The following is a 24685-nucleotide window of genomic DNA, read 5'->3' on the forward strand; positions in this document are numbered from 1 at the left end:
ATCAAAAACAAGTTAAGGGTGTCCACTCTTGGTGCTTCTTTTTAACATTGTCTGGGAACTACTACCAGAGTACTAGGCAAGAAAAAGAAATAAAATTGGAAAGGGCAAAGTAAAAGTGCTCCTCTTTGAGTTGATAAGATATTTGTATACAGAAAAATTTAAAGAATTCCAATTAGAAAACTGTTGAAACTAAAAATTGAATCTGTAAAGTTGCAGAATACAAAATAAAATACAAAAATCTCTTGCTTAGATAAAGATGTATCTCAGTGGTGCCACACCTTCCTGGCAAGTGCAAGGCCATGAGTTCAATTGTATTTGAAAAAAAAAAATCACTTGGATTATATAAACTAACACTGGAACATCTAAAAAGAAAATTAGGAATGACCCCATTTAAAATAAGACTAGAATACAATACTTAGGATAATCTTAGGGAGCTGAAATACTTATATGTTGAAGTTGATGAAAGAAATTAAAGAAGGTACAAACAAATGGAAAGAATTAGAGGACTTACTATTGTTACAATGTCCATACTACTCAACATGATCTACAGATTCAGTGAAATCCCTATCAAAATCTCAATTGTATTTTTTTCAGAAATAGAAAAAATTCTAAAATTTGTTTAGAACCACAAATGAACATAAATAGGCAAATCAATAGAACAAAGATGGAAGAATTGTACCATTACACTACCTTATTTCAAAATACAGTGATCTAAAAGTACAGTACTAGCAATTATATATAATATATATTTAGTGGAAGAGAACAGACAGCTCAAAAATAAATGGTCAATGTACAGTCATCTAATCTTTGAAAAGGGTGCCAAGAATATGCAATAGGAAAAAGATAGTCTTTTCAGCAAATGGATTTGGGAAAACAAAATATCTGCATGCAAAAGAATGAAATTAGTGTGGTTTTTTTCTATAAAATGGAATACTACTCAACCATAAAGAAAGAGAAATTAGATTCACTCCTAGGAAAATGGATACATATTGAGGATATACTCCTAAGAGAAATAAATAGGTCACACATGTATAAATACTAAATAGTTTCTCTGGTGTGAATAAACTATAATAGTACATAAGATCCTAATGAGATAATTGACAATGTGAAATAGGAAGAAAAGGGCTAAAGGTGTAGGGAAAGTGGGAAGGGTAGGGAAAGGTAATAAGGGAAAAGAAAAAATAGGAGAAAATGAAAAAATGGAAATAAAATATTTGTAAGTGGGGAGGGAGGAGGGGGTGAAGGGAGGGCAGGGACAAGGGGGGAAAATGAGAACCAAGACCTGTCATGTAAAGGCACAAGATCCCAATGATGAATGTAACTGTACTGTATACCTAAAATGTACCAATAAACTCAATGAGAAAAAAAAAAGAATGAAACTGGGCCTTTAATTTCTTCATAAAAATCAATTCAAAATGGAATAAAGACTTAAGTAAAAGACCTCAAACTGTAAAACTACTAGAAGAAACATAGAAAAAACTTCCTGATATTGGTTTTAGAAATGATGTCACAAATATAACACCAGTGCCCTAAACAACAACAAAAAAGTAAATGAGTAGTATGGCATTAGACTAAAATACTTCTGCACAGCAAAGGAAATAATCTACAGAGTAAAAAGACAATATATATAGAATGGGAAAAATATTTGCAAGCTGCATGTCTGATATGGAATTCATCTCCAGATATATGAAGGCCTCCTATAACTCAATAGCCAAAAAAGCTAACTAATGATCTAATTTTTAAATGAGGTATGGGTTTGAGTGGACATTTATCATAAGAAGGCATACAAATAAGCAATAGTTATATTAATAAGTGTTCAACATCACTAAATATTTGAGAAATGCAAGTCGAAACCACAATGAGATATTGCTTCATACCTATTAGGATGGCTATTATTTAAAAAATAAGATAGGATGTGTTGGTGAATCTACAGGGATATTGAAACCCTTGTACACTGTTGGTGGGAAAGCAAACTAATGCAGCTGCTATGGCAGTTCCTCAAAAAATTAAAAATAGAAATACTCTATGATGCAGCAATCCCACTCTTGGTATTGATCCAGGGAATTAAAGTCAGAATCTTAAGGAAATATTATGATTCCCATATTAATCGCAGTAACTGTTGACAATAGCTAAGATGTGAAAACAACCTAAATGTTCACTAACATAAATGGATAAAGAAAACATGATTTATTCAGACAACTTTTTTTAAAAAAGGGGAATTCTACAATATGCAGTAACATAATTGAAACTTGAGGATGTTATGCTAAGTGAAATAAGCCAGTCACAGAAAGACAAATGGAACATGATGCAAGTTACATGAGGGATCTAAAATAGTCAACTTCATAGAATGTAAAGGTTGAATTGTAGTTGCTAGGGCAGGAGAGAGGAACTTGGGACTTACTAATCAATGGGCATAATTTTCAGTGAAGCAGGATAAATAAGCTCTGCAGATCAACTCCATGTAACACTGTATCTACAGTCAACAATAATGTATTTTACACTTAAAAATTTGCCAGGAGGAGAGATTTCATGTTAAGTGTTCTTACTCCAAAATATAATTATTTTAATTTTAAAGAAAGAAACATCGTGGAATAAAATGGAGTACTACTCAGTCATAAAGAATGAGAAACTAGAGTCATTTATAGCTAAATGGATGCATACTGAGGCCATACTCAAGTGAAATAAATAGGACACACATGTGTAAATACTGAATAGTTTCTCTGGTGTGAAAAATAAAGTGTAAATAAGGTTGAAACTATATAATTGATAATGTGAAATTGGAAGAAAAGAAGAAAAGGGCTAACGGAGTAGGGGAAGTGGGAGGGGTAGGGGAAAGGAAAGAAGGGAAAAGAAAAAACATGAGAAAAGGAAAAAATGGGAACAAAGTCTTTATAAAAAGGGAAGTTTGGAAGCGGAGAAGAATGGGGAAAAAATAAGAGCCAAGACACATCATGTAAAGGTACAATTTCCAATGCTGAATGTAACTGTGCTGTGTACCTAAAAAGTACCAATAAACATAATGAAAGAAAAAAGAAGAAATGTTGTGAAGCGGGATTTGAGAACGAATAGGTGCAGGGCAGGAAAAGGAGTGTATTTTCCCAACAAGAACATTTATGTTACTTGGTGGGGAAGGAGAATTAATTACCATTCTGTTGGGAGTCAGCTGCAGCTGCATTGGTGAGGACAGTGAGTCCTGCTGCGTCGAACACCTTGGCATTGTCTCTGCCGCCACTCACTCCACAGCCCTGGTCACTTTTCCCTGAATCTCCAAAAACCTGTTAGAAAGGAAATCATTCCCTTAAGCACAACACTCAGTGGACATCACAGGACGACAGTGCCTGACTTGTGAAGAATGATAAGTTTCAAGTCCATCACTTACTAAATTATTAAAATCTAATTTTGCAATTTTCCCAACCACTTTCTACCTTCTCTAGCTTTTAATTTTTGGGTTTATGAATATTCACTATTAAAACCTCACCCAGTAACTAACCTGAAGAAGGATAATTCTCCTTTGGAAGTTCTTAGAAAATAATTTACATTCCTCTTTCTTAAAACTTATACACTGAGTTAATTAATAAAATGTCCTTGGATGGAATGAATGAATAAATAGGTGAAATACTCACTACCCCTTGTGGTTCTTTTCTAAGTTCTGAGAAGAAGGATGAGACCCTATATTTCGTTCATTGCACCAGCAAAGGTGGAGCAAAACACAGCATAAGAATGCTCAATGATTTTCTCTTGGTTAGGAGAGTTTAGTTCTCATAAAATTTGCAACCATGGACCTTATGACCCATGAAAGTGATTCTTGGTGACTGATGGGGGGGTGCCCATGAAAAGAGCAAGGAGAAAAATATCCCTTTTTTTTTTTTTTTTTTTTTTGTTACTAGGGATCAAACTCAGGACCTTGTGCTTGCAAGGCAGGCAGCAGCACCACTGAGCTAAATCCCCAGCCCAGGAGAAATAACTATTCATGGCAGCTATAACTTTATCATGTGCAGCCATATTTTCTCCTGCACCAGGCCCTCACTTCCTGCTTCTCTTTCCAGTGAACTCAACACACTCAACCTACTCAACCCACTAGAACACTAGCATTTTAAGTCATATCATTTCCCTAGAGTGGGAAAATAATTTAATTTTATGTACTTGCTAAAAATGTGTTCTCTGTCTCTCTCTCTCGGATTAAATAAGATTATTGTTTATTCCAACTAGCGACTTTAGTAAGCAAGATGATGATCTCAGTCACTAAAGGGAAGATGGTTTGGAATTGGTAATTTTGAAGGTTTGTTTCTAAACATAGATTTAATGGTGTTTTTGTTTATAAGAAGCTTGAATTTCAGCGTTTCATTGAGAATAGTTCCAAGTAAAATGTGTTAATATAAAACAAAATGAGTTAGAGGTAAATTAAGCGGGTAAAGACTTTTATATATCTACAGAGATCATTTAAAGTGTTAATGCATTGATTCATTATGCTGTTCCACTCAGGCCATAAGTCTGAATCTTAGCTTTCATTATCAATAATGGATAATGTGCATTGTTAACACCAATCTCTTGGAATTGTTTTAAATATCCAACAAGACAATAGATGTAAGGGCTTAGAGTAAAGCTTAGCATTTAGTCAGTGTTCAATAAATGTTAGCTCTTGGAATTATTACCCTCCAATAGAGCTGAGAATACAGACATTGGTAAGTTGCACGTTTTCTTACATTCTCCTATAACCAGCCCATAGAACACTGAGAGAACCATGGTGGCCACTTGGTCCAAAGTCATGCCATACATCAATAACCATGAAGTTTACTCTACTTAACTCTTTCCATAGGACTTTTGATTCTTTCTTGGGTGCCATATGCAACATTTTCTGATACTGTTAATGCTACCCACAACTCTGAATGAGTTTCCATAATAAGTGATATAGCTTCGTCTGGAAAATATTCATTTTTACTTGGAGACAGATAGATCTAAAATTAGTGGAAAAAAAAAAAAGAACATCTTAGTGTGAGATTAAATAGTCACTCAGGAGGAACCCAACTGGAAACAAGTATTTTGGTCTCACTTGGAGCTGGTTCCCACACTTTTCTTCAATATTTAGGCAGACTGAGTCAGACACTAACTCTGTTGTTGACTCTCCTGTGATGATGTAATAGACCAAGAGATATGCTGTAGGAACCATGTATTGTGTCACAGAAAGGTTTAAAATTTGGGAAGATGATGCTGGGATTCTCTTCTCTGTGCCAAAGTGCACAATTTTCCCCTTAGATGAAATCTAAAAATACATAGCAAGAAATAAGCATCAGACTGGGCTCAGAATTAGAGTAAAAATAAAAAAGAATTTAATGTCCATTCATCATTTACTATGCATCAGATACATGAACATGAACATATTCAATCCTCACAATCTCATGATATGGTTTTATTTGTTCCATTTTGCAGCTACAGAAAGTGAAGGTCATAGATGTGGACCAAGGAAGTGATACAATGTGAATGAGAACCTTGATCTTATTGACCCAAAGCCCTAGCTTTTTCCATTATATTATTTTGCCATTTTTCATAGTGTGTATTTTAAGTAGCAATGAACAAAGTTTGGAATCACTATATCCGTTACTGAGCTCGAGAATTAGACTCTCTGCTTTGGAAATAAGGCATATTCTTAAGAACCATTAGGAAGGCCAGTGTCCTGCTGTTTAATAGTACTTTGATTAGCCATGAAACATTGCTGCAGTCACTGACCAGTCTGGAAACTGAATGAAGGTTTCGACCAAACCCCTGGCAATATGTTGTGGAAGGAATATTGATTTAGGAGTCTGAAGACCTTCAACAAAACCCTGAACCTACCTTCCAGTACTTATGAGCATGGAAGGTCATTCAGCCTTTCCAGTGTACTCCATTGTCTGCTCAACTAAAAAATTGTCATGAAGCTTTTGTTGTGAATGTACTTTATAAACTGGAAAGTACTGAAACTCGTTAATTTATTCACTAAATATCAATTGTGTGTGGTAATAAGTCATTTTAAGGACTATTTGTGTAAGTAAAGAGAATGTTGCCAACAGGATGCTGGATGTAAGTAAGATATTATTGAACTTACCAAATAATTGTAGTGTGTAATTTTGTCGATATATGGACTTTTAGGGGTAACAGTTATGCTCAGATGTTCCCCCACAAGCAAACTCCTGTAACTACCTGTCCAGCCAAGGGAAAGGAAACTTTCGCTGGGTGATGAGTAGGTCACTGCTTGATGGTCAATGCTGGCCTGATAGTTTTCAGGAAAGTATGGAATATCCGTTCTAACCTAAAAGAGATAATACAATAAGTGAAAAATGCTGATGCCTAACTTTGCATCAGTGATGATGATGACCATGGTGGTGATGGTAACTGCTAATATTTGTCTTGCCTTTTTTTAGTATCAGGTCTGATTCTATGTTCTTCACATGTATGAATACGTCCATATCCCTTACAAATCCTCAGACTTCCCAACACCTTATGAAAAGGCAAATTAGTCACTGCCTAATAGCATGCTATTGAGTGACTACAGAAACCTATTGGTTCAGAAATAATACAATTAATGATGCAAATTTAGGCTATTATAGTAGAGTCTGGTGAAATCAAAGGAAAGAAAAGATTCTAGACCAAAGATTGACTTTCCTTGAGAAATGACATGCCAATTTATCAATTCATTTCTTAGTCCCAAAAGCTGGCAGAAGAAGGTATTTGAGGAGAGAAAAAATTTAGAACAAGATATGGCAATAATTTTCCCGCAAAGTGGCAATATGTAGGGCTACATCTTAAATTTACAAATTAAAATTGCATATACTTATGGCATATAACATGATGTCTTAATATATGTACACATTGTGGAATGGTTGCCTCAAGTTAGTTGACATCTTACTACCTCACATACTTATATTTTTGTCATGAGAACACTTAAAATCTACTTTCTTAGGCCTTTTAAGTAACAATACATTATTAGCAACTGTGATCACATGGTGGTATTATATGATAGATCTCTTTAACTTGAAATTTTTCTGCATAAGTGAAATTTTGTATCCCTAGACCAAAACCTCATTCCTGCCTCAGCCTTTGGTAACTCTCTCCATCTATGAGTTCAGATTTTTAGATACTACATCTAAGCAAGATTATATGACATTTGTCTTTCTGTTCCTGGTTTATTTCACTTGATACGTGGCCCTTCAAGTTCATCCACGTTGTCACAAATGACAAGAGTTTCTTTCAATGTAAGGATAAACAGTATTCCACTGTGTACATATCATCACATTTTCTTTAGCCATTCACTCCCTGACAGACACTTGGGTTGAGTCCAGGTCTTGGCTATGGTAAACAATGCTACAGTGAACACAAGGATGCTAACAGGTCTTTGCAATCCTGATTTCCTTTCCTTTGGGTGTATACACGGTGGTGGGGTTGATATTTATAGTAGCTCTACTTTAATTTTTTAAAGAACCTCTATGATTTTTTTCCCATAATGCTTGCACTAATCTACATTTACACTAATCATGTGCAAGGATTCCCTTTTCTTCATACAGTCATGATCACCTCATTACCTTTCATTTTTAATAATGATTCTAACAGGTCTGGTGGAATGGTTCGTTATTATTTTCATTTGCATTTCCTTGAACATTAGTGATACTGAGCATATAGTTTATTGGCCACTTGTGTGTGTTCTTTTTAGAAATGTGTATTGAAGACCTTTTCCCATTTTAAAAGTTGTGTTTTTTGTTATTGTTATTGAGTTGAGTGCCTTATGTGTTTTAGGTCTTAACCTCTTATCAGGTATGTGGTTTGAAAATATTGCTTCCCATTCTGTACATTATCATTTCATTTTGTTGACTATTTCCTTTGTTGTGCAGGAGCTTTTCAGTTTGATGCAATCCTATTTATTTTGTTTTTGTTAGCTGTGCTTGAGTCGTATTTAAAAAGCCCACCATTCAGAGCAATAATTGATTTTTAGATGCTGACTCTTTGGTCCTCCAGTTTCACTGAAGTCATTTATGAATTCTAATACTTTTTTGGTGGAGTCTTAGGGTGTTTTTGTCAAATAAGGTCGTGTTGTCTACAAATAGAGATAATTTAATTGTTCTTTCCCATTTGGATTTTTTTAAAATCTTCTTTTCCTGGTCTGATTACTTCCAAAACTATGTTAAATACAGGCAGGAGAGTGTAGATATCCACATAAGATGATGGTGCCCCCTGCCACTGCCACTGCAAGGATGCCTGTAGGTTGGAACTGGCTCCAAAAGTTGTGGCCCTGTGCCACGAATTTCCTGGTAGGAAGATAAGAGATCTGGAGGATCCCAGCAGTCTGCAATACCAAAACGCTTAACCTCACCCCCCACCGCAGCTGTAGATACTCAGAGCACTGGCTGTCATGGACCCCTGTAAGCTACACCAATGATGACATCACTTACTCTCACTGAATCCAGAACTAGCTCAATAATCGCTCCATCAAATGCGTAGACATCAACACAAGGCAGCAAACAAACAAACCAAAAAACACGAAAAACCAAAGATGCATAATGCTACCAAAAGAACACAAAAATATTCCAGTAACTAACCCTAAAGAAATAGAGTTTTGAAGTACAGAAGCTTTTTAGTAAGATGAGATCCCAGTTGTTGATTCTTTCTGCTAGTTCCCGTGCTACTCTGTACTTCAAAAGAAACCATCAGCAGAACTAAGAGACGATCTACAATGTGGGAAAAAATTTTTACCAGCTGTACCTCAGACAAAGGACTATTATCAAGGATATATAAAGAACTCAAAGCAATCAGTCCCCCCAAATATAAAGACCCGATCCAAAAATGGGCTTCCGAAATGAACAGACATTTCTCATACAAAGAAGTGAAAGCAGCAAGAAAATATATGAAAAAATGTTCCACATCACTGAGTCATTTGAGAGATGCAGATGAAAACAACACTAATATTCCACCTCACCCCACAAAGAATGGCTGCTATCAAGAAATCACACAATAACAAATGTTGGCGGGGTTGTGGGGAGAAAGGAACCCTCCTCCATTGTTGGTGGGAGTGCAGACTAGTGCAACCACTATGGAAATCAATATGGAGATACCTCAAAGAGCTTGGACTGGAGGTTCCATTTGACCCAGCCATCCCTCTGTTGGGTATCTTTCCAAGAGAACTAAAAGAATCATATCACAGAGAAGTATGTGCACCCATGTTTATAGCGGCACAGTTTGTAATAGCTAAATCTTGGAAACAACCTATTTGCCCATCCGTTGGAAACTGGATAAAGAAGTTGTGGTTTTTCTATAAAATGGAATATTACTCAGCCATAAAGAGCGAGAGAATAGATTCATTCATAGGAAAATGGATACATATTGAAGATATACTCCTAAGTGAAATAAATAAGTCCCACATGTGTAAATACCGAATAGTTTCCCTGGTGTGAATATTCTGCAACAATGCATAAGATTCTAATAAGATTACTGACATTTAGAAATGGGAGGAAAGGAGCTAAAGGTGTAGGGAAGGTGTGATACGTAGGGGAAGAACAAAAAGGGAAAAGAAAAAAATGTGAGAGAATGAAAAGATGAAAATAAAGTGTTTGTAGATGGGGAGGGGAGGAGGGGGTGAAGGGAGGGCAGAGGTAAGGGGGAAAAAATGAGAATCAAGACTTGCCATGTAAAGGTACATGATCCCAACAATGAATGTAACTGTACTGTATCCCTAAATGTACCAATAAACTCAATAAAAAAAAAAGAATTCAAAAGAATTATTTTACACACATTTTCAAGGCCAGCATTACCCTGATACTTAAGCCAGCGCAAGAAAATTGCAAGATAGTATCTATGAAAAACAGAAACGCAAAAGTCCTCAGCAAATACCAGCAAACCAAATTCAACAGCATGTCAAAAGGGTCGTTTACCATGATCAAGTGGGATTTATACCTGGGATTCAAGGACGGTTCCATGTACAATAATCAATAAATGTGATATAGCATATTAACAGAATAAGGGACAAAAATCATATAATTATCTCTATAGATGTAGAAAAGGCATTCGGCAAAATTTAGCATCATTTCTTATTAAAACTCTCCACAAACTACAGTAGATGGAATGTAAGTTAATACAACAAAGGGCATAGATATATGGCAAGGCCACAGCTAACATCATACTCAATGGCGAAATGGTGAAGGCTTTTTCTCTAAGATCAAGAAAAAAACATCGATGTCTATTTTCTCCACTTGTATTTAACATAGTTGTAGGTCCAGCCTATACATGTATATGTTCCATGCTTTTCTAGCTCTTGAACAAGAGTCTGGAACCATCTATGTTTCATTTGAAGCTGAACAATTAGATACTATTTGCTGATATTTCATCCTGATTAAGTCTAAAAACAGGTATATCATGTGTTCAGTCAACCAATATTTACTAAGATGTGTAAGAAACTATGCTAGTTACCAAGGACAAAAAGGTGAACAAGATAGGCGTAGCTCTTGTCTTTGAGAAACTCAAAATCTGTGAGACAGAGTTGGTGCAGGAACAATCTACCCCTTGAGCAGATTCCTTGAAGGATGGAGCTAACAGCTAATATCCAAATAAGTAAGAGTTAGGGAAATAAACTGAAGAGCTGTCCCATTTAGGAGGTACAAAGTCTTTGCAATGATAGAAATCAGGCTGTTAGGAAGCTGCCACTATCCAGAATGCTAGAGTCAGGAGGATGATGGAAAGTGGTGAGCAGTCAGTTTGTAAAGCTAAGCAGAAACAAGGTTAATCAAAGTCAGATTTTCAGATTTGTGTCTCAAAATGATCATCCCATACCTCTTTCCACAAGAAGGGGAGTAACTGGGAGGAGAGTGAGGAACTGGGCGGCTTTTGGGGGCATCCACTGAAATAGGGAAGGGTCCAGGTTTGAGGTTGGCAGGCAGTCCTCAATTTGGGGGCAAAGTAATATTTTTGCTTCTTTGAACCAGTCAAGAAAAAAGATATGCAAAAGCAGTGTTATAAGCTTCTTGAATTTTTAGCATGATGGAATCACTGAAGAAATATAAATTAGGAGTGTGTCACCTGAGAAGAGAGGAAGGTCTGGGTAGATCCCTGAAAAATCCACCCCCACCCCCGCAGAAGGTAGACAGGGACTGCAGGTTCAAAATGGAGGCTATGAAGAATGAAAGAATGGAAAGAAAAGAAACATGGAAAAATGAAGACCATAATAGACTGTTTAAAAAAATAGTCAGTGGTACTAAATGTCTCAGAGAAGGCAAGAAAGATGAGGATGAAGAATATTTGATGGTCTTGGCAAGCAGCTCCTTCACTTTCAGTGGACTCATAAGGGCAGAAGCCAGATCTCAGCAGTTTGGGGGAACTTGAGAGGGGAAAGCATGCAGGTGATTTCTTCAGAGTAGCAGCCATGTCAGGGAAGTTAGGGAAAGATGCTGAGAGCTGGAAATAATGGATAAAAAAGATTCTGTTAGCATTTTTATATTCCAGTGGCCATTCTTGCTCTCAACTTTTCAGATTCAGTCTTGTATTTAGCATAAGAAAAAATTCTCTCAATACAAAATAGATGAACCTAGATCCTTTATGAAATGGCGAGTATACTAAATTGTATTTTCTGTTCTCAGAAAGTTTTTTCCAAACAGTTCACTAACTATTCATAAAATCTTCCCCATCTGTCCTTAATAATCACTACCACACAGGCTGGGGCAATATTAGAAAGCACGACAAATGGGAATTCTGCTTACGTGAAACTCCAGAGCTGTCACATCAGTGGGAATATCGAGCATAAACGAAGCTATGCCACCGTGATTTGTTGTACTCGTCCTTGGATCCAGATCTCTTTTATTCTGAGTTTTATCTATCATTTTTGCTTTCAGGATTACTGGAGTCCCTCCTACAAAACGGGCAAAGTTATCCTTTACCTGCACCTGTTGGACCAAATCCATCGCAACAGTTAATATTTATTCCATTGCAACAAATAAATCTTAAAATAGTTGCTTCCTTTGTTCCCAAGCACACTTTTGGTAGGATTATGGTTATCTTAATACTATGTTTTCATCACTCCAGGCACATAAGATACAATTGATTACATTTAATTCAATTCAGTGATGGATATTAATGTTTAATAAAAACAAGGCTCTGTGCTGTTTATTGAAGCCTAAGCCATCAGTTAGGTGAAATTATTACCAGGCCTGGATCTGAGCTATTGTTCTGTATCCTACTCTCACCGGTCACCTTGTCCTGTTCTTCAGCCCTCATAATTCTCTCTGGGATTCTTTTCTTCCATTCTTCCATAGATGAAGTAACATCAGTAAATGAGAAAATGCAGCCATATGAGATTTTCTAGTCATCTCACCTTGATAAAATATGGAATTCCAGGCTTCAAAGAACAAGGAGTAGCAACCAAATCCAGTGTGTAGGAAGGCAGACCATGTTTCACTTCATCTTTTTTGGTTTTTGTGAAGAATCTGCCCCCTGGAATAACATGCATTGTTTTGAAAATCTGGACAAATGCAACATAGTACAATGGTTTGGGTGGGTCCCCAGTCATTCTTTTATTTAGATAAGGACAGGTCATTCATTTATACTTTGGCCACTTCGCACAAAATTATTAACTCATGTTGGATAATTCGCTGTGGCCACTTTGTGAATTAGTAAAGTGTGATTCACAGGAGGTGATAAGATGCCCATGTGTCTGTTTCAGTCAGTGTCCACACCACTTGTCATATCATTTATCCCACTTTTTTCTTCACATAACCAGATCAAAACCTCATGAATCCAAGAAATTGATAAAAGAAGACACATGTGAAATATAGATGACTCTTATCTCCAAGACAAGATAAACAAGTAATATGGTAAAAGATGTGTGTTAAATATTTAATAATATGTAATCCAATATAAAAATGAAGCAGAGATGCTTTCATAATGGGAATAATTTACAATCTCATTTATTTGTTACAAGTAAAATTTTCTGGTACCAGCATTACGGGTCATTTCAATAACATAAAAAGATGTCTCATGTGAATAGGACTAGGGGATCATCATTGTAGAAATATGTATTTCATGAACATTTCTCCTATATGGTGCTGGTGGACAATATTTTGGTCAACCATATCTGTATTTGCCAACGTTATACCAATAAGTTGCAGATTTTTATTCAAACTCTGGAATAAGAAAGAACCTTAAGAAATGAATTCATGAATAAGTTTAAGATCTCACCTCTACTTTCTTAAGAACCAGAATGCTACCTGTGTTAGTTGCCTTTCTGTCACTGTGATGAAGTACCTGAGGACAACTTAAAAAAAAGAAAGGTTTATTTGGGCTCAGAGTGTCAGAGCTTCATTGCTTTCAGGTTTGTGGTGAGCATGGTGGATGAAAGCTGTTCAGAGAACACTAGAATGTGATAGTGGCCTCCCTCTTCCACCTTTGTTGCATCCAGGCTCCCCCTCTAGAAGATGATGTGACCACGTTCACCGCAAGTGTCCCTGATGAGTTTGCTGTCCTGTGTGGCAATGGTCCCTGGAAACACTCTCACAGACACACCCAGAAGTGTGCTTTACTAATTTCTTGGGTGTTTTCCAATCTAATCCTGTGGTCAATCAAGATTAACCATCATGTTACCTTTGAACCCCAAACGCAGGGCTTTTTCCCATCAGCCCTAAAAATCAATGCTGTACTGGAAAATGACCACGTTTGGGAAAACACTTCTTTTGGAACTGCTTGGATTAATTGTGCTAATAATTAACTTATAAAAATTCCCATTCATTTCTCATAAGAACATACTAGGAAGTCAGTTTGTATGTAAAGTTGTTATTACACCGTTTTTGGCCTATTGGTTAAACGAAGCACAGAGATATTTATAATTAGGAAATAAAGGCAAGCACATGTAAAATTTTGAAATATTTAACATGTTAAACCTACCCCAGTGAAATACCCTCTGAATCAATGGGACTCACCTTTGGAGTTTCTTATTAGCTCTCTGGGACACTGTTCATAGTGCAAAGTCCTTGCTCTGTTTTCATGGTACACACCACAGAGCAATTTTGCAAGGCACAAAGAGAAGCAGCCAGAAGAGTGAGTCTCCCTTCTTCAAGTATACTCTTCTCCTACTGGACTGAGCAGTCTGCAGAACAGTGCGTGAAAAAATAGGATTGGGAAGCCTAGCACCACTTTTTGAATGAGCATAAGGAAAAAAATAGACCTAAATAGTCCAACAGGTATTGCTTGTAGTCGTGGTTACCAAGAGATGGAACATCTAAAACTTCCTTATGTAAATATAAAGCAGGCAAGCCAGTGTTCCAATTCCAAAGCAATTGTACATAGCTCATCGCAAAGTGGGATTGGGGGCTAGTACAATCAAATTCATAGCAGCTTTGGACAATCAATTTATATAAAATAGGCCATAAATAAGAAAGATGCGAATAGTTTCACATATTTTTGGTACTTGAGCAATGTAATTACATGCAAAGTCACTATAATATTCAATCTTTAGAATTATTTGCATATGAGATTTTATGACAACAGCAAGATTAGAATCAGAAAATATACGTCAGGCAAATTTGCTTCGATCCTCTTCCCACAACTATGGCATTAATTATAGTTTTTTTTTTAAAACACTGAACCTCAGAATCTTTCTCAAACAGTCTCAGTGAAACACTACTAACTAGTTAAATTTGACCCTTGAAATGAAATGTGTTTGCCATTCTGGAGCCACGTGAGTCTGAAATTTGAAAGTTTCTTACCTAGCACTTATAGTAATCTTAAAATCTTTTTTTATGGTTATAGTAGAGTCGATGAACCTCACCAACATCGGCATTCTTCCCTCATCGTGATTATCATCGATACCCCTGAGAATCCTTATGAACTTCCAGTGATTGATCTCACCTCTCTTCTTCAGAAGCCCTACTCTACATTAAACCACTTGTGTTACTGTCAGAGTATGAGCTCTGTAAGGACAAGGTCCTGATTGTGTTTGTCTGTGTAAAGCTTCTCCTGATGCCTTCCATATGGTACAAGGGGGATAAATGGCTATGAAATTGGAAATCGCTTCTTTAGTACCTCTCATGTGTTAAGCAATTCTCTTTCACTCAGTGTCCCAAATATTAACACAAATTCAAAATCTCACATAGGGAAGGTAGGTTCTTCTTATCAGCTATTGAAAACATCATTTATCAAAGATGGGAACTGAAGCAGAGGGAAGCTGAATTTGAAGAAAGAAGGGAGACTTGGCTCGAGGGTGACCAGGGCGAGCATTGGGGAGCTGGCTATAGAAGAGCAAAGCAAACATCTCACTCTTCTGGCCGCTTCTCTTTGTGCCTGGGAAAATTGCTCTGTGGTGTGTGCCATAAAAACAGAGCAAGGACTTTGCACTATGAACAGTGTCCAAGAGAGCTAATAAGAAACTCCAACGGTGAGTCCCATTGATTCAGAGGGTATTTCACTGGGGTAGGTTTAACATGTTAAATATTTCAAAATTTTACATGTGCTTGCCTTTATTTCCTAATTATAAATATCTCTCTGCTTCCTTGTCTAACTGATAGGATGAAAACATGGTATAATCAATAGCTTCCAAAAAATGAAATATCTAGGAATCAATCTAATGAAGGAATCAAAAGATCTCTACATTGAAAACTACAGCACTGTGAAAAAAAAGAGATTGAAGAGGAAATCAGAAAATGGAAAGACATCCCTTGTTCCTGGGTAGGGAGAACCAATATAGCAAAAATGGCCATACTTTCAAAACTGTTATTTAGATTCAATGCAATCCCAATTGAAATTCCAACAGTATATTTCACAGAATTAGAGAAAACAATCCAAAAATTCATTTGGAAGAAGAGACCTAGAATAGCAAAAGCAATTCTCGGCAAAAGAGTCAAGACAGGGGTATCATCCCCAACTTGAAACTATACTATGAAGCCACTGTGATTTAAAAAAAAAACAGCATGGTACAGGCAAAGAAACAGACCCAAGGATCAGTGGAATAGATTAGGAGATGCAGAAACAAGTCCAGACATATTCAGCTACCTCATCTTTGACAAAGGAGCCAACCACCCATCCTGGATGAAAGATAGCCTCTTTAATAAGTGGCTCTGGAAAAACTGGATTTCAACTTTCCATAGACTAAAACTAGACCCCTATCTTTCACCATGCACTAAACTAAAATCAAAGTTGATTAAAGATCTAAATATTAAAAGAGAAACACTAAACTTGTTGGAAGATAAATTAGGTAGAACTCTTAAAGACACTGGCATAGAAAAAGACTTTATGAACAAAACCTCAGTAGCATGGGAACTAGTAAAAAGAATCAACAACTGGGATCTCATCTTATTAAAAAGCTTCTGTACTGCAAGAATAACCACCAACAGAGCTAAGAGACAACCTACAATATGGGAAAAAATTTTTACCAGCTGCTCCTCAGAAAAAGGACTACTATCAAGAATTTACAAAGAAATTTTAAAAATCAGACCTTCTAAATTTAAAGATCCAATTTGAAAATGGGCATGTGAAATGAACAGACATTTCCAGACAAAAAATTAAAAGCAGCAAATAAACATATGAAAAAATGTTCAACATCACTGGTCATTCTAGAGATGCAGAAGAAAACAACACTGAGATTCTACGTCTTCCCAGAAAGAATGGTTGCTATCAAGAAATTAAAACCAATAACAGATGCTGGCAGGGCTGTGGGGAGAAAGGAACCCTTCCCCTTTGTTGGTGGGAGTGCAGACTGGTGCAACCACTGTGGAAATCAATATGGAGATACCTTAAAAAGTAAGATTACAGGTCCCATTCGACCCAGCTATCCATCTTCTGGGTATCTTCCAAAAAGAATTAAAAGAATCATACCACTGCGATATATGCGCACCCATGTTTATAGTGGAACAGTTTGTAATAGCTAAAGCTTGGAAACAGTCCAATTGCTTATCAACTGGAGACTGGATAAAGAAGATTTTTTTTTCCATAAAACGAAGTAGTACTCAGCCATACAGAATGAGAAACTAAAGACATTTATAGCTAAATGGATGCACACATTGAGCCCATACTCTTAAGTGAAATAAACAGGACACGTGTAAATACCAAATAGTTTCTCTGGTGTGAGAAACTAAAAGTGTAAATAATGATCAAAATGTGTAATTGATAATGTGAAATAGGAAGGAAAGGTCTGGGGAGGTCGGGGAAGTGGGAAAGGGGAAGGGGTAGAGGTGGGGAAAAGAAAGAAGAGAAAGGAAAAAAATATGAGAAAAGAAAACATGGTGTAATAACAGCTTTACATACAAACTGACTTCCTAGTATGTTCTTATGAGAAATGATGGGAATTTTTATAAGTTAATTATTAGCACAATTAATCCAAGCAGTTCCAAAAGAAGTGTTTTCCCAAACGTGGTCATTTTCCAGTACAGCATTGATTTTTAGGGCTGATGGGAAAAAGCCCTGCGTTTGGGGTTCAAAGGTAACATGATGGTTAATCTCGATTGACCACAGGATTAGATTGGAAAACACCCAAGAAATTAGTAAAGCACACTTCTGGGTGTGTCTGTGAGAGTGTTTCCAGGGACCATTGCCACACGGGACAGCAAACTCATCAGGGACACTTGCGGTGAATGAGGAGCATCATCTTCTAGAGGGGGAGCCTGGATGAAACAAAGGTGGAAGAGGGAGGCCACTGTCACATTCTAGTGTTCTCTGAACAGCTTTCATCCACCATGCTCACCACAAACCTGAAAGCAATGAAGCTCTGACACTCTGAGTCCAAATAAACCTTTCTTTTTTTAAGTTGTCCTCAGGTATTTCATCACAGTGACAGAAAGGCAACTAACACAGGTAGCATTCTGGTTCTTGGTCTAGGCAAAGCAATCGTGAGGACCTGGACAAAAGGATCAGATTGGACAATCTCTCACCATGTCCAAGAATGATGGGTAGTGCAAGGATATTATTTAACCTGATGTGACCATCTGTACAACTCATAAGGAAAAAGCATGGCACAGAGTTCAGTGCCTGGATGGAGGTGAACCAGATGGGCAGACCCAGCACTGCAGCTGTCTTACTCCCAGTCCACCTCTGTCTGACACACCCTTTGTTTTTACTTAATTTTTACTCTATAAAGTCATGCAGAACGGTTTTTAAAAACACATTGGTGAAATCTCAAAAATGTATTAGATATTACCAGATGATTTAACTTCAAAAGATGTGGTCCCTGTTGTTGTAAAGTCCTCCTTATATTTAGCTTTAATTGTCCAAACGCCGTAACTGTAAAAGCAACACATTTAAAATGTACATATCATCAAATAATATAGCTTTAATTTACCTAATAATTATAGTGCCTTAGTATGGGCCAAGGAATAAATGTTTTATATGTGTGAGCTCCTTCAATCCTCATGCAAATACATGGTTCTATTATTAGAATAATAAATTCCATTATTATTCACATATTACCATAAAAAAACTGAGGTTCAGACAGATGAAATAACTTGCCTGGGGACAAACAGCTGGTAGGTGGTAAGGGTGGTATTTAAATTTGTCATTCTGACTCTAAAACCCTAGACCACACTCCATGTTCAGATGACCCTGACAGCAGCTTCACTTTTCTGCACATTCTAATTAATATATAATATCTGAAAGATGTATTAAAGTTATCAACAAAAATATGCATTTTAGGAAAAACTGTTGTATATGCCTGAAATCATCTTCATAGTACGGATGCTTCCTCTAGTAGATGATCATGCTGTGTATGTTTAACTGGAAAGGATTTTACATTTTTCAATATTTAAATATTGATCATTCAATTGATGAACCAAACTTGAACTTCATCATATCATGAACTATAATATATTGTATAGTTTGCCAGGAAATCAGGACCTTATTTTTGGGAACACTTCAAGGTTAAATTTACTTAAATGATACAAATACATAGCTTTAGAACTTTTACAACTCAAAGCCAGAATGTCATTATTTTTAGGGGGAAATCTGGTAGAAGCCAAGATCAAAGATGAGCTTTGCCTTTTAGTGTTCAGAGTTATCATGTCTGCCCTCCTCCCATTTAATGATTGTATGATCTTGAGTTTACTTATCTCAGAAATGACAGTGATGGACCCAGCAGAGTGCTTAACAGATAGTAGGGACTCAATAAATGCCAGTTGCCATAATGTATTGACATGTTACACTCGCAAGGCATTATGTAACATGAAAGTCTGAAATCCTATTTCAAAATATCATCCAAGGTTTAGAAATGTTATTAAAATGTCAAAGAAAGCCCCAAACCCTTTATGACATGCGGAATATATATTGTTTTTACTTTGAGACAGGGTCTTACTAGGTGGACATTTTCTTTTCTTTCCTTTGCCCCCCCCCATTTTGTTTTGCCATTGTGCGCTTGGCATTTTGTGGGCAGGGTCTGTGTTTCCATAGTGTCTGGCTCCTAGACTTCCTGTGGGAGACCTAAACTGGATAGAATAGACTACCTTGGTGCTGGTAGTAGGAAATATTATATCAGCCCCTGCCTGGATGCAGAAGAGCTCAAGCAGATCCCTCCTCCCCTTGGGCTAGGACATCTCTAGTCCTAATAATAGCTAAAACAAACTTTCTTTCATTGCTACCTTTCTGTTAACATGTAAGTGGTTCATTTGACTGTTCAATAGCTTCCACGTGTCTCCATTGATTTTAAGAACAACTTAACCAACAAATAACTGAAAATACTTAGGATTAGATAGGATCTTGAAGTCAGGAAAAGTGACAATCCCAGTATGACTTTTTCCTTCTACGGTGACAACTTCTGACCCTTCTGGATTCTTCAAGTAAAAAGAAAAACAAAAAATTAAGTTTAATATTTTCTTAACAACTTATAAATACAGAAGCTACACATAAGCATAATATGTGCATGACAGTTCTTATAGACATATGCGTTAACATGTTCTAAGAAACGTTAGCTCATGTCTTATTGGTCTAGTGTTGAGACGGTGACTCATGCTGGTCAGGCTTGTTAGCAAAGACTACTGTCAACAGTACGAAGGCTTATTTTAAACAGGCATACATAGAACTATAAATATTTAAGATATCCTAGCAGTTCTCTTCCCCATAGCCCTCCTTCTTGAACAGGACTTCTACAGTGACCTTCCCAAACACCATTTTGATAATTTCACTACATAGCCAAAGGCTCCCTTGGCTCCCTGTTCTCCTTGGTATCAAGTCCGAACACATGCAGACCTGCCACAGCAATCGCCTTTCATATGTTCCATTTCTGTGCTCCATAAGGAAGTGTAACAAGCAAATAGCAGAATCTATGACAAGTTCACCAGGTCCTGACTGTCCCAGCATAACTCCCCAATCACAGACCATGGTAGTTCATCAAATCTGATAATGTCTCTCCCAAAAGTGTTTCCAGGCTGGTTAGTTATAGCCATGCCACTGTTACTGTCAACTCAATGACCTGCCATCTTCTTCTGGGTCCAGACCTCTACATGGGTGTGTGTGTGTGAGTGTGTGAGTTACTAAAGATCAAGACAGGGACATTATATTACTGAGCTACATCCCTGGCTGCTTTTACCTTGAGACAGGGTTTCTCATTAAGTTGTTCAGATGATATTTGAGCTTGTAATCCTCCTGTGTCAGCTTCCCTCAAGACTGGAGGAATCACAGGAAAGCAACATCACACCCAGCTCAGACCTCTACTCTTCTGCACACCAGCTTCTCTCTGTCAAGCCCTCTCCATGGTTTCCTTTAAGACCCAGATGAGAATGCACCCTTGTCCTTTAGCAATTCTTTCCAGAGAGGGGGGCACTTCATCTTCAGTGTTGCTTTCCCTTCAAGCTGGTTTGCTATAGTAGGTTTTACACCACTCCTTACTTGGCTTGCTATGTATTATGTATGCTGTTCTGGCCTTCCAAATTCAGGTGCTCATAGAGGGACACCAAAATCCCCCACATCAAAGGAGAGAAGACAAGTACTAAGGCTATGGAGATAAGCTTCGGTTTAAATCCTGATTCAGCTGATTATTATCAGGAGGATATTAGTCGGTGTTTAATCTCTCTAACTCTTAGCCTTCTGTTCTATAAAACGTGGAAATGATATTGATTCATTATGGTTGTTATGACAACATAATGCATGTGATGCATGCTCATAAGTACTTCATTTTATGTTTCTTCCACCCTTATCACATCTGCCCTTGCTCATAGATAACAAGAGGATACAAAATCATCATCTGATTCACTTTAGAGATGGACCATCAAAAGGTGTTCTTGAATGGAGCCATTAAATGTTTCCATGTTTAATTATGCACAAAAATTATTATAAGACCAGAGAAGTATAAATTACCAGGTTCTACTTACAATAAGTGCCAAATAAATGCTTCCTATAATTTAATATTGAATAACTTAATGTCAGAAATGATTCATTTTAGAATAATGAAAATTCTTCGACTAATTGAAATGCCAGGGTTAAATTTCAATTTAAAGTAATGGTATACTCACAATAAATGTCAAAGTAACTTCTCTTGGAAATGGTTTTAGGTCTTTATCCAATGAGTAAACTCTAACTTTCACTATAAGAAAAATTTCCGCTGTTAGAAGCTATTCAATTCTAAGTGATCTGACAATACTATTAGTAACTCTTTAATACAAGGTCCAAGAAATTTCTCCTCTGTGGTGCCCCTCTGCCATGCTACCTTGCCTTAGAGCCAGCCAACTATTGACTGGACTGGACGTTTAAAACTTTGAGCTAAATAAACCTTTCCACCACTAAAAAAATAAATAAATAAATAAAAAATAAAAGTAAGGGCTGGGAATGTAGCTCAGTGGCATTGCACCTGCCTGGCAAGCACAAAGTCCTGAGTTCAATCCCCGGTACCAAAAATAAACAAATAAAATAAAAACCAAAACAAAAATAAAAAAGTAAGAAAGCTCAAAACATAAAATCCAAACTTAAAAGTTCATATTGTGATGATGAAATTTAACTTTTATTAAAGTAGGGGAGAACATTATTTTCTAAGAAAAATTCCTGGATAGATTCTTTGAAATATTTATCTTTATGCATTTGAAACATGAATTAACATATTAAGAACTATTTTTACTTGAGTTTTTGTATTTTTTAATCCATGCTAGATGAGAGAGACATCTGCTCATTAGTATCTGAAGTTATCATAGAGAGGAAGAACTGAAAGTAAGTTATATGGACATAATCCAGTCAATGAAACATTCTGTAAATCGCAGAAAGGTGAGAGCAAGAATCTGCATATCTAAAAATATAATTAAGTACTTGAGCACTCTGAAGGATGAAAATCTCACAGACGTGACCTCTTCTAAAACACACAGTCTTCCGCTGAGCAGATACCAAAAGATGGCTCTCATCCCGGCTAAGGCCACGTGTACTGGCGGGGACTCTGCCCCGTTGCTGAAATTGTGCTGGCGTCCAGCTCATCTCACCTACTCAGCATCATCACCCACCGTCACAGTCAGTGCTCGTTCATCAACTGCTCTTGCTCTCAGTCTAACCCACTTAGCTGGAGTTTCCTTCCCTCCCTGAGCTAAACTTGTAAGAAGGAATTTACTGAAAAAAGACGGAAACCTCCAAATAAAAGATAAGGCAACAGACATTGCTAGGGGAACTTTGCAACTTATTTCACAACTCTTAAAGTTAACATAAAAGTGAAATATTTGTAAGAAGACACATTATTGAGGACAAAAAAGGATTTTTTTTTTAAGTTAAAATGCAGGCTCTTTATCAACTGTGACTTTATAGTGCATCGTCACATTCTGCACATCGTCTGCTCTCCGTCAAGGTTTCTCCATGGTTTCCTTCGTTACAAAAATCCAAATCTGAAAGACACCTTAGCATCATTCTACAAAAGGTGTTTTCTAATTCCACCTTTAAAAGGTGCATATTTTTCTTATTCTTTGTTTCTACAATTTATAATTTAATCTTCAGTTTATTAGCTCCTTGTTTCTGTGTATAATATAAAGGAACATCTTATTTTCATGTTTTTCCCAAAAGACACCCCTGTGCCCCCAAAATATTTACAAGATCATCCCACTTTTCCGCAATGGAAAAAAATTTTGTTGTTGTTATACCTGATTGGTCCAAATTGTAAACAGATCTGTCCGTCTGAATAAAAAGAAATCCATTGTCATAGCGCAGGGGAATTTTTGTTTCTTTTAAAAAATGCATTGATATAACTTCTAAATATACATGTGAAGCTGTATTTGGCCCTCCAGATAAATCTTTTGGTTGTATCTGTTTAAAAAAAGTTAAGGGAAGAAAAATGTTAAGGGAGAAATATATAATAATATATAATAATCTTAAAAGTAAAACACTGCTTTTTTAGATATTTAAGCTAATAATTTCATTATATCCAATAAGCATAAAATCTTGAAAAATTAACACAGTAAATTAATACTTTTGTATTTTAGTGCCTTATAACTTTTAGTTTGAAATGTAGACTTTCTTTTTTTTCCATTAAATTTATTGGTACATTTTAAGTATACAATACAGTTACATTCAACTTTGGGATCTTGCACCCCTACATGATCTATCTTGGTTCTTATTTTTCCCCATTCCCCTGCCCTCCCTGCACCCCCTACACCCTTTCCTATTAACAAAGATTTTGTTTCCATGTTTTTCCTTTTCTCATATTTTTCTTTTCCCTCCTTTCCTTTCCCCTACCCCTCCCACTTTCCCTACTCCTTCAGACATTTTCTTCCTACGACGGGCAGACTTTCGAAAATGATCCAATTCAATGTCTCTTAAAAATAACAATCACTGAAAAAATAAATTTTTATTGGACAAAATAACCAAAATTCACTAAGAAAAGACCAGAAATAGGGCCGAGGATTTAGCTCAGTGGCACTGCGCCTGCTTCATAAGACCAAGGTCCTGAGTTCAATCTCTGATACCAGCAAGAAAAAAGAAAAGATCAGAAATTCAAAAGCTTATCAGTAATAGAAGCATAAGAGAATTGAGGTGGGAGATTTCTGTCAGGTAGACAATGGACTAAATGACTTGTCACTTGGTGGTATGAATAAACAAAATATTCTTCATATTTGCAATTTTATATTTGGAATTGTGGTAAAAGTCTAAATCTTTTAATAATGTTTTTCATGTTTGTTAATCATAATATAATTAGTATGTGGCCTTATTCAAATATATTACATTGGGTCAATATATTTTATAATAATAAATACTTCTCAGCCGGGCATGGTGGCGCATGCCTGTAATTCCAGCACTTGGGAGGCTGAGGCAGGAGGATTGCTGTGAGTTCGAGACCAGCCTGGGCTACATAGTGAGTTCCAGGTTAGACTCAACTACATAGTGAGACCCTGTCTCAAAAAAACAAACAAGCAAAAAATAATAAACACTTCTCTAATTTTCCTAAAATGTTCACAAATTTGAAAGAAAAAATGTTTGGTCCAAATACAAAGAGAAAGTATAAAAAGTCTATAGATACATGTTTTAGGTGAAAATTTTTTTTAAAACACTAAAATATGGTAGTATATAGTTTAGAAAAACAAATGTTCAAAATATCTTCATTCATTTTTTAGGCCAGATGCAAACCCCATGTTTTTATGTGTGTTTGTATGTATATGTTTGTGTATATATGTTCAATCCTAATATTATATAAGGTTTAAGTATGTAAATTATGTCTTCCTTGTAGCTATCATACAATTTTGACCCAGTTATATATATATATATATATATATATATATTGATTGATTTACTTTTCAACTGGTATCAC

At 36.4% G+C, this 24685-nt stretch overlaps 1 protein-coding gene across 1 annotated transcript in view; it reads right to left on the minus strand.

Annotated features, from left to right (window-relative positions):
• The window catches only part of LOC104847513 (complement C5), a 39366-nt gene that overhangs the window by 12753 nt on the left and 1928 nt on the right, over nt 1-24685 (minus strand). Inside the window, exons 3-12 of the mRNA XM_010602940.1 lie at nt 23025-23187; nt 21429-21499; nt 19660-19751; nt 18131-18213; nt 12323-12441; nt 11712-11894; nt 6080-6283; nt 5051-5260; nt 4806-4955; nt 3146-3275 (exon numbers count right to left, since the gene is read on the minus strand). Coding sequence (XP_010601242.1) covers nt 3146-3275; nt 4806-4955; nt 5051-5260; nt 6080-6283; nt 11712-11894; nt 12323-12441; nt 18131-18213; nt 19660-19751; nt 21429-21499; nt 23025-23187 — 1405 coding nt within the window. The remainder of the gene's footprint in view (nt 1-3145; nt 3276-4805; nt 4956-5050; nt 5261-6079; nt 6284-11711; nt 11895-12322; nt 12442-18130; nt 18214-19659; nt 19752-21428; nt 21500-23024; nt 23188-24685) is intronic.

This window comes from Fukomys damarensis, unplaced genomic scaffold, assembly GCF_012274545.1.
Source record: "Fukomys damarensis isolate Sample0158 unplaced genomic scaffold, DMR_v1.0_HiC HiC_scaffold_36, whole genome shotgun sequence".
Classification (NCBI taxonomy): Eukaryota; Metazoa; Chordata; class Mammalia; order Rodentia; family Bathyergidae; genus Fukomys; species Fukomys damarensis.